The sequence below is a fragment of the Lampetra fluviatilis genome, chromosome 15 (genome assembly GCF_964198595.1).
Source record: "Lampetra fluviatilis chromosome 15, kcLamFluv1.1, whole genome shotgun sequence".
Lineage (NCBI taxonomy): Eukaryota > Metazoa > Chordata > Hyperoartia > Petromyzontiformes > Petromyzontidae > Lampetra > Lampetra fluviatilis.
Window position 1 is genome coordinate 1928381 of NC_136289.1, and position 16651 is coordinate 1945031.

The 16651-nt window shown below is 45.8% G+C and overlaps 1 protein-coding gene across 3 annotated transcripts in view; it reads right to left on the bottom strand.

The window, feature by feature from the left end:
• Window positions 1-6715: 6715 nt before the first annotated feature.
• The window catches only part of LOC144936104 (glutamate receptor 2-like), a 225519-nt gene continuing 215583 nt past the window's right edge, over window positions 6716-16651 (bottom strand). For 2 of the 3 annotated variants that reach the window (XM_078862956.1, XM_078862955.1), the window contains exon 15: window positions 14653-16376. In XM_078862956.1, coding sequence (XP_078719082.1) covers window positions 16089-16376 — 288 coding nt within the window. In that variant the 3' untranslated portion in view covers window positions 14653-16088. Of the gene's footprint in view, window positions 7071-14652; window positions 16377-16651 lie in introns of those variants that run through there. The other variant, XM_078862957.1, reaches the window with a different exon arrangement.

The window sequence follows — 16651 nt, forward strand, 5'->3', positions numbered from 1 at the left end:
TTACTAGCCAGGAACAAAAATTGTGTTACATAGTGTTATCTGGCGGCTTTGAGAGTGGGGACGGGGTGCTGGATTTTCAAAAACGTAATTTTTTCTTTTTTTAATCATGTTTTTTGCACATTCTTGTATGACATGTTTTTAGGTGGTGTCATTATTTTTATTTGTTTGCTCTATGAAACTGTCATAAATATACACATAGAAAAAACTATATATCCTACTGTGAAAAAGTGTATTTACTGTACCGTACTTACCACACCAATCTCGAAGCCTCTGCATGTTGTGATGTGCGCACTTTGTATGCTCTTTTTACACTTGTGTAGTGGATTTTATGGAAGTCGGAGACGAATCTTGGAGGCAACACTTTTATTCAATACAAACTCTGCAGTACAGCCCAATCGTTACACAGGGCAATGGCCCTTCTAACTACTGCCTGGGGAGGTACTGCCTCCGGGCTAGCGTGCCCTATCACGGGGGCTAGGGCTCCGGGTCCTCCGGTTACGAGTGCCCTCGGGGAGTCTGCACTGACCCGACCCAGCCAAGGTGTGGGTCCCGACCATTGGCCCACTCGGACCCGGCCCTTACAAGGACGTCGGGTCGGGGGTTCCCAGGGTCTCACCACTGGCCCACAGAGTCCCGGCCCTTACAAGGGCAGCGGGGCTAGGGGTCCCAGGGTCCTAGCTAGTTGGTCTTCTAGCTTGTCTTGGACTGGCCCCGGACCCTTCCAGGGGTCCGGCTTTTTTACACAACACCGGTGCGTCAGCCCCTGGCTCCGCCTGTCTTCCAGAGAGTTCCAGAGGGGGCTCCGGGGGATCCCAGGACACCCCGTAGCCCTCTCTTATTGGAAGGGGTCCCGGGGGATCTTATAACAACCCACAGCCCCCTCCTACTCTGGGGCTAAGGATATACTGTAGCGACTGCCCCTGCTGGACTGTGTCTGCCCCTGCAGGTAAGTGTACACAGCCGATTTACATCGCTACACTTATGTTTGACGATCGCCAGACTGATGCCGAATTACACAGCACACTTTTTTTCCGGATCGCACCGTATAAATTGTTTTTACTACCGTAGCTGTAAGTCATTCAATATTTCTATACGTGCAGTATTAATATAGTTTAAATAGTTGTATGCAGTGTATACTGTGCTTTATATAATGCTTCGACACTGAAATCAAGCGTAGCTACTTTTTTATTGACACGCACACCGTGGTGAGATCGCCGGACTGGTTGCAGCCCTTTCGAGCGCCTTTACCGTTTTCGCCGGATCGGCCTGGGACCGCAGCCGGATAACTTTGGAAGCAGCAGCAGCTGGATAAACGACAATCAACTGGAATCCAGAAGCAGCTCTTTGATACCTCCAATCACAAGGCCATTCTATTTCACCTCCGATTAGCACGGTTGGTAGCTACGTACGGTGCGAAAGAAGAAGTTCAAAAACACGTGGGTTTCACTGCCTAGCAAGAGCTCTGAATGGATTGTCTCATCACACGTTTCCAATAGGCAATAAAGTCTGAAAAACAAATGTACATTCATATTGAGGTATCATCTGGAACAACAGACTACGCATGTTTGCTGTAATATCAGCCCTATGTGAAAAGTATAGCACGCGGAATTGCGTACATGTTACAGTATTATCTGGAACAATATACTCCTTTAGGGTCCGTCCATGAATGACGTCACGCACCTGGAGGGGGGGAGGATCAGACATTTATGACGATGTATGACGAGGGGAGGCGGTTTGAGAAATGTGACGTCACATCAAAATGTGCAACTTTAAATAAATATAGACAACACGTTCTACTTAATTAAATATACTTTTTAATAAATGTTTTCTCCTACAACATCGGAGTGCAGCACCGCATTAAATACGCACTACAATTACAATAGTTTAAAGCGATTTGAAGCATGTTTTTTTTTAGGGGGAAGGGGGCAGAGCTTTGTGACGTCATATTTTGATGGGGGGTCTGACTTTTTGTGACGCCGTGTGACGAAGGGGGGGGCGGTCAAAAATCGCCCAAAATCGCGTGACGTCATTTATGGACGGCTGGACGGCCCCTTACGCACATTTGCTGCAACGTGACCCGTACGTGCAAAGTTCACGCTTTCTGACCTTTTGATGATATGATTTGGGCCTTTTCAGTCGAGTGGGGAAAGCAGTCCAGCGAGTGCTGCGCGATGCCTCACATTGCAGTGTGATTATCAGTACGTGTTAAGTGTTGCTGCTTCACCCTTCCCCTCGCCCTCATCTACTTTTGCTGAAACATTCGGTGTGGTACCCCCTTAACGTTGCACAGTTGTGCCAGCCATCAATTGCAAACGCGACACATTCACAATTAATAGGTGAGAAGTACGTTCAGTTACCGTTTCACACCGTTAACCGCAAAGCGTCTGTTTCTGCGGGAGTGATTGAATGGTTGTGTCAATTCGGCTATAGATGTTGCATTGTCATAGATATTTTAATCAACCATTTGCTGCAATTTCAGTTGTACAAATCACATCAAGGCATATAATCTATTTGTGGATCTGCTTTGCCGAGCATTTAATGCAGACATCCAAGTTCTCACAAACCAAGGTCTTACCAAATATATTTGGAAGTTATTTAATAAAATGTATGAGAAAAGAATACCGATTGTGTGAACACTTGGTTTGTATAGAGTAACAAATTAGGAGGTAGTTCTGGATTATCATCCAATAACGAAAAAAATCAGACTTTAACTTATAGTATTTTCACTATATTTTTTTCTAGATTAATCTATAGTCGAAATATTGCTTGTGCCAGTGTGCAAGTTAGGGAATTAATTTATTTTTTACCTGGATTATAATAAGCATGCCTTTACTTTAATCCCATGCTACTTCTACAAGAAAACATTTAGTGAGAAAAGTAATGGGGCTATTAGATCGATATTCTGTTTGGTGCTTCGGTTGGATGTAGGCCATCAGCACCATGGCAGGGTTAGGACCTGCCATATAGAGGACCGTATTGTAAGTCATTCATATCAGCCATGATCTATCCACTGCTGGGTGAAAATTTCACCAAACATTATAGCACATGAACCCATATTATCATTCCATTGGCAATGTGTTCCCTGCCTCGGCTGCTACTCTACCCCATGCCTGCAGGTTCGCGTTTGAACAATAATTTGTCGGTTTCACAAAATGCGTGCAGTTTTCAGGTAGCACAGTACGTCCAGTTGTGCATTTGGAAATAAGCATCAAATCACCGGTAGAGGAAACGATCTTTCTTGAATCATGAATACAGGAGCGTTTGTTGCAGTAGTTTGTACACTGCGCTTTGAACCCGAAAACCCGAGTTGAATTCCTGATCGCTATTAAATTTAGTGGGGAGTGATGATTGAACCGATCCTGCGCCACCCACTTCACAGACCCACGCTAAATCAGCGTGAAGTATGTTCAAATAACACCGACAACCTGCAGGAACTGGGGAGGCCACAATCCCGCAGTGAATACGCGAACAGGAAGAGGCCCTGTCACTCACGGTAACATCTATTTGAGTAAATTCGCACCTCTAAAAGGTTCACAAAAACGAGGACATTTAAAAGCGTTGCTATGCACCTATATATATTACTCAACATATTAACAAAACATAACTGGAATTACAACGCAATGGTTCAACATATGCATAATGTCGAAGTTTAGATTTCCTAACAATAATATATATATTTACCGTCAAAGAAAGCTTCTTGGAGTGTTTGATGACTTTTGTTTTAGCCACATCCATGAATAGGAAACAGGTCACCCAAATACTCCAATCCTTCCACTGGCTGACATTCCAATCGTGGATCAATTTCAGATCACACTCGCCATCTTCAAGATCATCCTTGGACTTGTCTCAGATTATGTGTCCCCTCTCTCTCTACTCCTCTCCATGCACTCTCCTACTTCTTCCCTCGTCTCACTCTGCTCCTCTCCATGCACTCTCCGACCTCTCTCGTCTCTGTCTACTCCTCACCATGGATGCTCCTACCTCTCGTCTCTCTCGACTCCTCTCAATGCACTCTCCTACCTCTCTCCTCTTGTCTCTCTCTACTGCTCTCCATTCATGCTCCTACCTCTCCCCTCTCGTCTCTACTACTCTCCACGTATGCTCTGTCAACTCCCTACCTCCGGTTAAAGTGTATGTTCCAGATATGTATGTTTTCCTCTACCCGTGACTCTTTGTAAAAAAAAAATAATTGTTTACACTGTCTCATTTGTATTGTTTTTATTATTGTCTGTCTAAGGGGCCGTCCATAAATGACGTCACGCGATTTTGGACGATTTTTGACCCCCACCCCCTTCATCACAAAAAGTCAGACCCCCCCTCAAATATGACGTCACAAAGCTCTTCCCCCTATGCTTCAAATAGCTTTAAACTATTGTCATTGTAGTGCGTATTTAATGTGGCGTTGTCTATATTTATTTAAAGTTGCACATTTTGATGTGACGTCACATTTCTCACCCCCCCCCGCCCTCGTCATACATCGTCACAAATGTCTGACTCCCCCCCCTAGGTGCGTGACGTCATTTATGGACGGCCCCTAATGTTATTGTCTGAATTACGTGCATTGCTTGTCTGTTTTGCATTGTCTCATTTGTACTGTCTCGTGAAAACAATACTTTCTAATTGTACTGTCTCATTGATACTGTCTCACTGTATTATCTGGTTTGTCCTGTCTTGTTTGTACTGTCTTGCGTGTGTGTTTGTCTTGTTCGTCGAATTGTTTTATCTCGTCCATAAAACCTCATTCATATTGTCTGTCGTTTTCTACAAGCGCATGTGCGCTGTTTATGTTGTGTCTCCTTTATATTGCTGCTACTGACTGATGGCAATTATACTAGCATACATGTTGATAATTATGTTGCTGCTGTTGTTACTGCTACCGATGCTGATACTGCTGCTGACGCTTTTCATAACAGCAATAATAGTTGCAATTATATTTCTATTGCTGCTGCTGGCTCCTAGTTTAATGTTCAATCCGACTGAATTCTACCTCCCATCCATCCACTCCCGCATTCTGTACTTGAGAAAGGAGCATCTTGGGAGCTGCACAGCAGAAAAGGCTGGACTTTTATTCAGAAGCAAAGTGGTATTTTTGATGTTGAGCTGAAGCTTGCAGTTCTCTTTACTGTGCCATTCTTTGTTCCTGATGCTGTGAGTCCTGACACAGGTGCAGTAAGAGATTGCAATGATTGCGAAATCTCATCTTAACCCTGCACCTTCAAATAACGCCACGGTTTTCAATTTCACAAATGGAGTCAACGTCCAGATGAGAGCATTGCGGAGTATATCGCCGAGCTGCGCCTGCCTGCAAGCGCTGCAACTCTTGGGAGATACCCTTCCAGTGATGCTGCGGAACCCAAATGTACTCCAATTTCGCGGTCAGAGTTGAAGTTTTGTAGCAGCCCCCCCAAAAAATGTGTGATTGCTGCAGAAGCTGTTGGCTTACAATTTTAGGAACTCTGGACAACAGTGGGGTTAGCGCATGACAGGAGGCCGCTTTCAACATTTAGTAAATAGCTCCACTAATTTTGGTCCCACTTATTTGATGATGTCCAGTTATTCCATGTCTGGGAGCCTTCCTTTTTTGTATGCAGGCAGGTGAGAGCCAGTTGGAGTGCCTTTTGAAAACTTAACTTGATCAGAGCTGTATTGGAGGCGGCAGAAGGCAGCAGTCAGTGGCTCTGGATGAAGAGGAAAGACCCCAGCTGGGCCCCAAAGTGAGAGGGCCAGGAGGTATGCAGTCAACAATGCTTGACTCAGGGAGGAGGACACCCCTGCCATGCATAGTCCCATGGGATGTTGGCTATCAACAACAAGGCAACTCCTATGACTAATTGGGAATGGGACGCAAGCGTAGGATTGATCACCCTGTCGCTGGCCGCCTTTGGGGAGGGTGTATAGTATGAAAGGCCGAAACACCCTAGGAACCAAAGGTTCACTACTGACGATGCGCTCCCCAAATTTCACCAGGCTCACTGTTCATGAACTCTTGGAAGTGCTTGCACAAAGGATAGTAAAATCTCATCCTGTGTTCTTTGGAATCTGAATATCTGGACTTGTCCAGTGACTGCTGAGAAAGATCAGCTGACAACAGGGGAAAGTCCTTGTGGCGGCACGGAAAGACGGCTGACAGGAGGGAATAGACCCCACTGGGACAGTCATGGGTTAGCTTCCCATTTCTGTAGTTTCCCATGCTTCGCAGTATGTTGGAAACACCCGCTTTAGCTACAGAAAGTCAACATACGAGAATACCCCTAGAGTCTGCGAGAGCGGGGGCGGAAGATGACTCATCGACTGACAACATGGTAACGACTGGACCGGAAACGACTACGAGTAATGAGAGCACAGCACAAGAGAACACCACAGCAACTGTCACAAGTTCCGCTACAACAGCAAGCCACAAACAGATGCAGGTATGTGTCTGTGGTTGGAGGAAAGTTACATCACACCATAGGTTGAGGATTCACCAGGGGAAGAAGGGGTGTTTGGGTAAAGAGAGACAGAGGCCTCGCATTGATTACTTTCTGCGAAAGCGATCAAATCAGTCGAATGAAGCACAGCAACTGGACGCAAACCATAGTTTGCAGTGCATCAGTACCACTGTCATGGAGGACGTAAACTCAAGCACCGAAGTAACAACTGAGGTGGAACCAACAACAGGAGTGGAACTCACCCAGCCTCCCAGACCTGCAGTCGAGAAGAGACTACCAGGGCACAGACCGTATGTGAAGTGGCCTGGCGCCAGTGACAAGAAGTTGTGGGAAACAGTGAATACTGACCTTACCTTGACCCTCGAGAAACTTCGAGGCACAGTGGAGAAGAAGTTGGAGAGGATGGGGGACATCATCTATGAGTACGGGGCAGAAAGCTTTGGAGTGCAAGAGGCAAAAGGCGGGAGAAAGGTTCCAACCCCACCAGTTTCCAGGAGGCAACAAGAAATCAAGCGCCTCGTTCAAGAAAGGAGACAGCTTAAGAAACAGTGGAAGAAAGCCTCGGAAGTGGAAAAGGAGGGCATAGAGGCACTTCAGGCTGACATCAAAACCCGGTTGGCATCCCTCCGTAGAGCAGAGAACCTACGGAAGCGCAGAAGGAAGAAAGAACAAACTAGAACTCGATTCTATAAAGATCCCTTCAAGTTCCTTAAAAGTCTCTTCACAAAGGAAAAAAGTGGAGTTCTAAAAACAACAAAGAAAGACCTCGAAGAGCACCTGAGAACAACAAACTTTGACTCAAAGCGACATGAACATCTGGCCATCCCATCAGATATCCCACCCATTGAACCCCCGGAACATCATATTGAGACCAGCCCTCCGACATGGAAAGAGGTGGAAAACACAGTTCGAAGGGCAAGAACAGCATCAGCCCCGGGGCCAAATGGAGTCCCGTACAAAGTGTATAAGAACGCACCAGACGTCCTGAGGTTCCTCTGGAGGCTCATGAGAACAGCTTGGCAAAAATAAGATAATACCCAAAGTGTGCCGTAGGGCAGGCGGGGTCCTGATCCCTAAGGAGAAGGATGCAGTGAACATCAGCCAATTTCGCCCAATCTCCTTACTGAATGTCGAGGGTAAAATCTTCTTTAGGGTCATTGCCCAGAGGATGGCCGAGTACCTGCAAAGGAATGCGTACGTCGATACATCTGTACAGAAGGCAGGAATATCAGGGTTCTCTGGCTGCTTGGAACATTCCAGCATGATCTGGCACCAGATCCAAATGGCCAAGGTGGAGAAAAGGGACCTCCATGTAGTCTTCCTCGACCTCGCCAATGCATTTGGCTCTGTGCCCCATAAACTCCTGTGGTCTGCCTTCAGATTTTCCACATACCGGACACCATCACAACCCTGGTGAAGTCGTACTTTCAGGATCTGCAGTTCTGCTTCACCACCTCAGAGTTCACCACCTCATGACAATGCCTGAATGTAGGCATAATGGCGGGATGTACCATTTCTCCATTGGCATTCATAATGGCAATGGAGGTTATCATCAGATCCTCAAAATGGGTTGCTGGTGGACAGCGAGTCGACTCTGGTTTTCGCCTCCCTCCACTCAGAGCCTACATGGACGACATTACAACATTGATCACCACTGTCCCATGCACCAGGAGACTGCTCAGAAAACTCGAGGAGAACATCAGCTGGGCCCGTATGAAGATTAAACCATCCAAGTCACGCATCATCTCGATTGTGAAGGGAGTACTCTGTGACCTGAAATTCTTCATCAGAGATGACCAAATCCCAACAGTGTCTGAGCAGCCGGTAAAAAGCCTTGGAAGGTGGTATGATGCAAGCCTGAAGGACAAAGATCAGGTGCAACAGCTGCGCAAAGACATCAGTAGTAGCCTACAGTCCATCGACAACACCCAGCTACCTGGAAAGTTAAAGGCCTGGTGTCTGCAGTTTGGTCTCCTACCCCGGGTGTTGTGGCCCCTAGCAGTGTATGAGTTTCCAATCTCAACAGTGGAGAAGATGGAAAGAGGAGTCACGAGCTACTTAAAGAAGTGGCTCGGAGTTCCACGATGCCTTACCACCATAGGCCTCTATGGAGATGGTGTCCTCAAGCTGCCCCTCACCAGTCTAACCGAGGAATTCAAGTGTGCAAAAACCAGGCTCCAGATGACACTGAATGAATCTCGAGACCCAGTGGTGAGCAACAACGCGCCGACCTTGGCAACTGGGCGCAAATGGAGGCCAGGAAAAGCAGTCCAGGAGGCAACAGCAGCCCTCAGACATGCTGACATTGTGGGTCATGTTCAGCAAGGGAGAGGAGGCCTTGGGCTAACTAGCCGTGCTGCTTGGAGTAAGGCCACTGCACCAGAGCGGCGGAAGATGGTAGTGCAGGAAGTACGCCATCAGGAGGAGGCTGCAAGGTGGGCCAAGGCAGTCTCTCTTGCCAAACAGGGACAGTGGACTCGATGGGACAGTGTGGAGAAGAGGAAGATCAGCTGGAAGGATCTGTGGGCCATGGAAGCGAGGCGGTTGAGCTTTTCCATCAGAGCAATATATCACGTCCTTCCAACACCAGTTAATCTTCACCAATGGTATGGTGAAGATCCGGACTGTGCCCTCTGTTCCATGCCAGCCAACCACAGGCACATTCTCACAGGGTGTAAAACAAGCCTCACCCAAGGACGCTACACTTGGCGTCACAACCAAGTCCTTAAAACCTTGCGTCCGCCCTGGAGGACAAGCGAGCTGCCACCAACTCCCTACCACCCCCAGCAGCATCACACCCCTTACGGACGACCTTTGTCCACGAAGGGGCTAAACCACCGAAGAGTGGCTCTACACCAATAGAGCGAGACCAGCTGCGCTTGGCCCGCGACTGGAAAATGCTAGCTGACATTGGCCAGCAACTTGTGTTTCCTCCGGAGATCGCAACCACCACCCTAAGACCTGACATGGTGCTCTGGTCCCGTTCGCTCAAGAAGGTCTTCATCATTGAGCTCACAGTACCCTGGGAGGACTCAGTAGATGAGGCTTATGAGCGAAAACATCTGCGCTATGCCGATCTAGCTGCCGAAGCACGGCATCATGGCTGGAACACAGAAGTCCGACCAGTGGAGGTGGGCTGCAGAGGGTTTGTGGCAACATCTACAACCAGACTGCTTAGAGACCTTGGAATTAAGGGCCAGAGCCAGCGTTCGGCAATCAGAGCTGTATCGGAGGCGGCAGAAGGCAGCAGTCAGTGGCTCTGGATGAAGAGGAAAGACCCCAGCTGGGCCCCAAAGTGAGAGGGCCAGGAGGTATGCAGTCAACAATGCTTGACTCAGGGAGGAGGACACCCCTGCCATGCATAGTCCCATGGGATGTAGGCTATCAACAACAAGGCAACTCCTATGACTAATTTGGAATGGGACGCAAGCGTAGGATTGATCACCCTGTCGCTGGCCGCCTTTGGGGAGGGTGTATAGTATGAAAGGCCGAAACACCCTAGGAACCAAAGGTTCACTACTGACGATGCGCTCCCCAAATTTCACCAGGCTCACTGTTCATGAACTCTTGGAAGTGCTTGCACAAAGGATAGTAAAATCTCATCCTGTGTTCTTTGGAATATGAAAATCAATGACAATAAAATGTAAAAACTGAAAAGTGCACGAAGACGCATGGAGAGGGGCATGTATTGAATCTCACTAAACCGTTAATATTCGCAGAGATATGTTCCTGTATGAGGGCCTGAACATTCAATCGGCGAATATTAATACTTAAAGCTTGTGAGGAAAATGGGCTTAAGGGGCATAAACATACAGTAATCCCTCGTCAACAGCAGGGGTTAGGTTCCTGGAAAAGGCCGCGGTAGGCAAACCCGCGGTTTGTAAAGCACAGGGGCCTATGGGAAATAGGGGTTCGGGGAACCACAGCCGTGGTCAGACTCGTCATAGGTTAACGAACTTGCCTGTTTATTAACTAAACGCCGAATAAAAATAGTCAATTACACAATACCATTATAAAACATAAATAAACATTGCATTAACTGTACATACCCTTAATTTTAACGATGATGCTGCTGACAATACAATGATGGGAGGAGTGGGTTATTAATGACAAATGAGTGGGCAGGCGTACATGTACATCATCGGAACGTAATCGGAAGAAAAACGGAAATAAAATAACGTTATCGGTACGTTCTCAGGTTGAAATACGTACGGAGGCTCCCGCAAGGCCATGCGGGAGAGCGTGTGGCACGGTTTGGCGTTAGCCATGATAGGGTGCGGTCGTGTCGCTACGGTTCTCTGCGGTGAGTATAATCTTTAAAAACAATGGCACCAAGCCTCTCTAAATAAATTGAACGCTGGACCGCTTGCGCGTTCCGAGATTCAGCGGTGAAACGAGAACACCCACCCTGCAACTTGCAGAATGGGAAAAGGCTTCATGTGGTTGTGATGCGACGCAGCCCATGATGCTGCGAGAATGACAGTACAGTACAACAAAAGAGAGGGACAGCTCTGATCAAGCCACGCAGCGCCACGGGTGGCGCGGAGAACCGCGGTCCCCTCGAAATTCGTAAATGCGTCTGGCGGGACCCCGTGCTCATCCGTGGATACTCACATTTTCAGGCTGCGGTTGGTAAATTGGTATACAAATAATAATACAGAATCCGAGGTTGGAAAGTCCGCGATGGATTTCTGTACATTGCGTTTAAACATTAACATATAAACTGTGCATAGATGAATGAATACATATATTGCACGGTATTGTTTTGCTATTTAACTTACCTTTAACGATGATGAACATAACCATGTAAACGTTCAAACATTAGTTCATGACTAAATTATTATTACACGGTGTGGCATTTCAAAAACCATTGTAAAGAGTGCGGCAGATAGAGGCGGACCGAGAGGAAGAGCACTGCCATGCCTCACGACTTCCGGTCGAGTGTCAGTCAGCCGCGCACGCTATTGCCGCAAATATATAACAAAAAAAATACAACCCCGGAGAATTTTTTATAATAAACACGACTATAAAATTCGTCATGAATAACGCTGTTAGAAAACCTGCGAACATTATAAGGGTTTAACTGTAACACCGAGAGACAAACAAAGAGACACAAACGTCAGACACTATATTCACTGTTAACACAAGTGGGCTTTCAGCAGAAAACGACGTTGAGAGAATAGACGATGACTCGTGGTCGAGACTAACAATAAAACTCGAAAAATGCACACATTTTGCGAAACCGACTAATTATTGTTCAATCACGAACCTGGAGGCATCGATTAGAGTAGCAGCCGAGGCAGGGAATATTGGCAATGGTATGATAAGATGGGTTCAAGTGCTCCAATCCTTGAAGTCTTCACCCAGCAGTGGATAGATCATGGCTGATATGAATGACTTAAATAAGGTCCTCTATATGTTATCTCCCTACATTTATAACTACAGTATTAACAAATGTTTAAGTTAATTTTATTTAACCAGGTGAGAACTCAGAGACCAGGGTGAGTCTCATTGGCATTGGTCTGCCAGTAGGGGGCGATGTTTGATTGAGTGCTTTTGGGGTATTTTCTTTTAATACATAAGACCGAAGTAGGATTTCTTCACATTTCTGGCTATCGCCTGATGAAGCTGGTTGTAATCATCAGCGAAACGTCGTACTCGAATTGTAAATGTTGTGGGTTTACCCTCCAACACACCTGTGTGCTGAAGTAGTAATCGTCATGTTTTGTTTACGTGACAAACCTGACTAATTGGTTGTCTCCGGTGGTGGCGGGTTTAACGACACATATTTACGAGATCTAACCCCCAAAAAACCTTGATGGATAATATTGGTCACGAAAGCGTACATGTTCAACTGTATTTTTTCAAATTTCGATGCAATGTATTGCTATGCTTCTTTAAGTGTTCAACAACATTTTTTTTAACTGCAGTGTTTAAACGTGGGATGTCTACTCCGCCATGTGACACCCTTCATCGTACTCACAGTTCACGTTATGACTCATAGCAGCACACGCGATTCGGAACAATTTAATTTCTTGCAAATTTATTGGATTAGAAAATGGCCACATGTCAATAATCTATAATTTGTTTTGTGTTACTTACAACATGTTAGCACAAATACTGAAGCAATGGCCTGCAATCCCATTACAAGCAGTGAATGACAAAATAGTGTTAAGAGCCTTCATCGCTGTCTGTACATCCAGTTTGTTTCAAGCTCCTCCTGTTGTAAACAACCTCACTGCATCCAGTCCTTTTGATGGAATACTCACAAATAAAAAATCAAATAAATAAAAACATATTTAATAAACTCCTGAAGCTAGTACATTACAGTACATCTATTTACTGATGAAACACTTGTCAGAGTAGTCCAACGGTTCATTCTAATGAACCATTACATGAGCAATTGAATGGAAAGACATTTGGAAATACGATGTCATATGTATGCATGTATTTTGTATGTGCAAACAGTGGGGAACAGTGGCGCAGTGGTTAGCATGCTGCGCTACGAACTCGGCGATCAGTTCCATTTCCGCTCACGGGCAACACCAGCGACGTTATCTAAACCATTCCTCGGCCTCTCCTAGGTCGACTCAGCCTCACGTGAGTACCTAGTGTGATGTGTAAGTATCGCCACGAGGGAAACAAAGACGGCCGGGCGTGGTGCTGGCCACCCACCCTCTCATGTGCGTGCAGGCCTTCATAGGTGCTCTCAAACAGCACTTGCCCCAACAGTATGTTAACGCCATACAGGTGATCTGTCGTTGTGAAAATTGTATGTGCATTTGTCTGTGTACAATGTGTAGATGCAAGTATGGTATATTTCGATGTGTGCGTTTATATCCATGTACGTATAATTCATGTGCTCCATTAATTTTATAGTTGCAGAAAAAGTTTTTTTTTTATGTATAGGTGGTTATGGCCAACATTTTCTCAACAAAAAAGGAATATACTTTTTGTTAAAACGCATAAAGCAATGTTTCTCAATATAGATCGCACAAGCATGAGTGATTTATCAATAATTGGTGAGGCAAAAAAGGTGATAACATTTAAAATACTTTTCTTTTTCACATACAGTACCATTGGCTCCATATAACACTTTTTTATATTAACATTAAAACAAGCAAGCTCTTGTTCTGCATAATGCATACATCGTAAAAATAAAAATGACAATAAAAAAAATGAAGACTTGTAAAATATTACACTGTTTTAAAGTGTTGCTCTGATTCCTTTCAAGGCTGAGGGTGTGATAAGTGTTGCCCCGTGTACAGAGAAGTCCCTTTTTAGATGTCAACGCTGGTTGAGAATGTTACATGTTTGCTCCCTTAGTATTTGATCGTAGCATTGAGCGCTTCCAGCAAATACTCTTTTCACTTGGAATTTCACACTGAAGCACACTCCGTTTGGCCATTCCCATCGCCCCTTGTGTTGTCACCGCCCGATTCGCCCGTACGGCCAGATTTGGGGGTGGTGGGGGTGGTGGGGGGGTATGGCAGCAACGGGGTACAACTCTGCATGGCAAGCAGCACCGTTTTAGCCTTCAATGTCAGCAATGTGTGACAACTTCCATTATTTCGCATGTTTCATGGAAATGCCAATACTGCACGCGTATTTATGTACTGATCTCCCACCGCCCCCCCCCCATCTCTCATTTATATATTCACGTATATATAAGTTACATATATATGTATATTAATACCCAAGTTTTGTAGCTACAGGCAGCAGAGTTGTGTGGTGTGCGTGTTGCGCTGAAAGTCCGTTTTGGGATAAAAACACTGATATGTTTGCGTATGTCTGATAAGCAAGGTCTCATGATGCCAGACAGTGCTTGTGTGAAAGTAACAGTCAGTCCCCCGTAGATGCCTGTCATTTCAGATGCCAAAAGAGGTTGCTAATCTATCCGTGGGGTGTTAATGTCATTCTAAATTCCCCTACAACAAAAAATTCCCATCTCTTGCCTCCACAGATTTTCCTTTTTTTCCACATCTGAATTCCGAGAAGCTGCACACCATTTCTGAGAATCATGCCATGTTAACAGATTCCTAAAGTTACCACTCTTTTTGAAAGAGTTTTACTGTCCTAGCGCACTTGTTGCTCTTTCAGTGAAATTGTCTCGGAGTCCATGCAGTGCTGTTTTTTAATGCGTGCACAACCCACTTAATTTTCGGGTAGGTGTAGAAGTTCATGGTGCATTTTGTCAAACGAGCTTCCAACTTCATTTTCCTCATTTCGTCTTTTTAAATCTCATAAAGACCCCACACTGCGATTCATAAACATAAACAAAATAAACAAAGGTAATTCTCACTCTCAAAAGCCAAGTTTTGGCACAGTCCAGGACCAACATCTTCACTGGGACGACCGTAATTCCGTTCCTCTTTTCAATCAATGTTTGTCTCGACGGCTCCGTCAGTGAATAGCTTAGTTCTTCCACGGTGTCCTGAAACGTGAATCACAACCCGTCCACACGTACACCATAATGTCCCACAGGCTCCTGCACAGCGCCATTATAAGGATTTACCAGGGCATTGGTATAACAATAAAACAATGTCATTCTGCGACCCCATATGGGTAAGGGTCAAATAATCTCTCATGTCACTGGGGCCACGGATGGTTATTCGTGAGTCAGTCTACAATCTGGGTTCATATTTGCTCTTCAAACTCAACTCAAGATGTGCTACTCTTTTGCAGTTACTTCACGGAGGAAATCTATTTTTGGGGCACACCGTTGCAGACTGAGTTGATAATTGCAGTGTCAGGATCATTCTCATCGCTGCATTCCGCTGTAAATTGGCTTTCGAAAAAGCTGTGCCTCGGCTATATGAAGTTTCGCAAAAGCATCAGAAAGTTCACTTGACTCTGCCCGTTGCCTGCAGTGCAAGCAGGCGTAGACATGTAAAAACTAATTATGCGCATTTGACCAAAGGAGAAAAAAACCCGAGCAAAAAATAAACTGCTCAGAATGGATGAAGTTTGTGGTAGCATTATGATGTATGCTTATTAACAGCCAATGCTGAAGCGAAAAAAGCTTAATGAAGTGCATGAAACCTGAGATATATACAATCAAGGCTGAAAAAATGTACATGTACATGTACACCTATAAAGGCATATTGTTAAAGGTATATTGTATATACAAATGTAAATCTTGTTGTGCACTGTTATATTTTAACAAACACTATCGTTTTTAGATTTGTTTTCTTTCATCTATCATTTGACAGTCGAAAAGAAGGGAAAAAAAGCTTACAATGTTGGATGCTTTGAGTACCCTGTCTATAACAGAACAGGTTATGTGTTAACGCAGATGTGTAAATCATAACTACAGTCAAGCACGCACCAGAACCAAATAGGGCCAGGCTGCAACCTAGTTCAAAAGCAGAACACTGTACCGTTCAACAAGGCAGAAATAAAACGGACACCTTTGATAACCCCCCCACCCCAGGATACGCTTGTTATAATGTTACATTTTTACAATGTAACACAAACGTATACGTTCCAAAAATAGAACAGAAGCGAGAAAAAAGAAAAGAGCCCAAATCTACGTGCGCGAATGGCTTTTTCGCCAACAAAATCTTTTTTTAGTCTCCCAAGTGGAGGCACGGGAGGGTCGGACTCAAAAGCCTTCCTTCTGCTCTAGCTCACGGGGTATGAGCTGCTGCTCCTGTGCCGTTAGATCTTGATGGTCTCGGTGCCGTACACGTTGTAGCCCTCCTTGTACGTGAACCCCACACCGGGATTGGCTTGGCTGCCTCCTGACGTGGGGTTGTAGTTCGGCGGCGGCGGAGGGGGCGCCGGCGGCTTGAGAAGGCTCTGCGCCACCAGCTTCATACGCTTGGCCTCCGTGCGCGACTTGTAGCAGAACTCGATGAGAGCCACGAGCATGGCCAGACCGAGCCCTCCCACGAGGATGTAAAACACCCCGGCCACATTGCTGAGGCTCAGAGCGCTCGTTTTGTCCTATTCCGCGCGAACGGGAGGGTCGGGGTGGAGTAGGCGGGCGGGCCGGGCAGGCAGGCAGGAGGGTGGACGTAGTCGTCGCAGCAGCGAGTTATCCCGTTGGCGTTGTGGTCGTGCGGGTGGCCGGCCAGCCGCAAACGGCCAACCGACGATGAGGTTTGAGAATCATGCGATGGATAGAGGGAGAGGTGGACGTTTTAGGGTGGTGGTAGGGAAGTGTTGAGAAAGATCAACAGGTTAATAACATTTTTATCTACGTTTTAATAAGTGTGGAT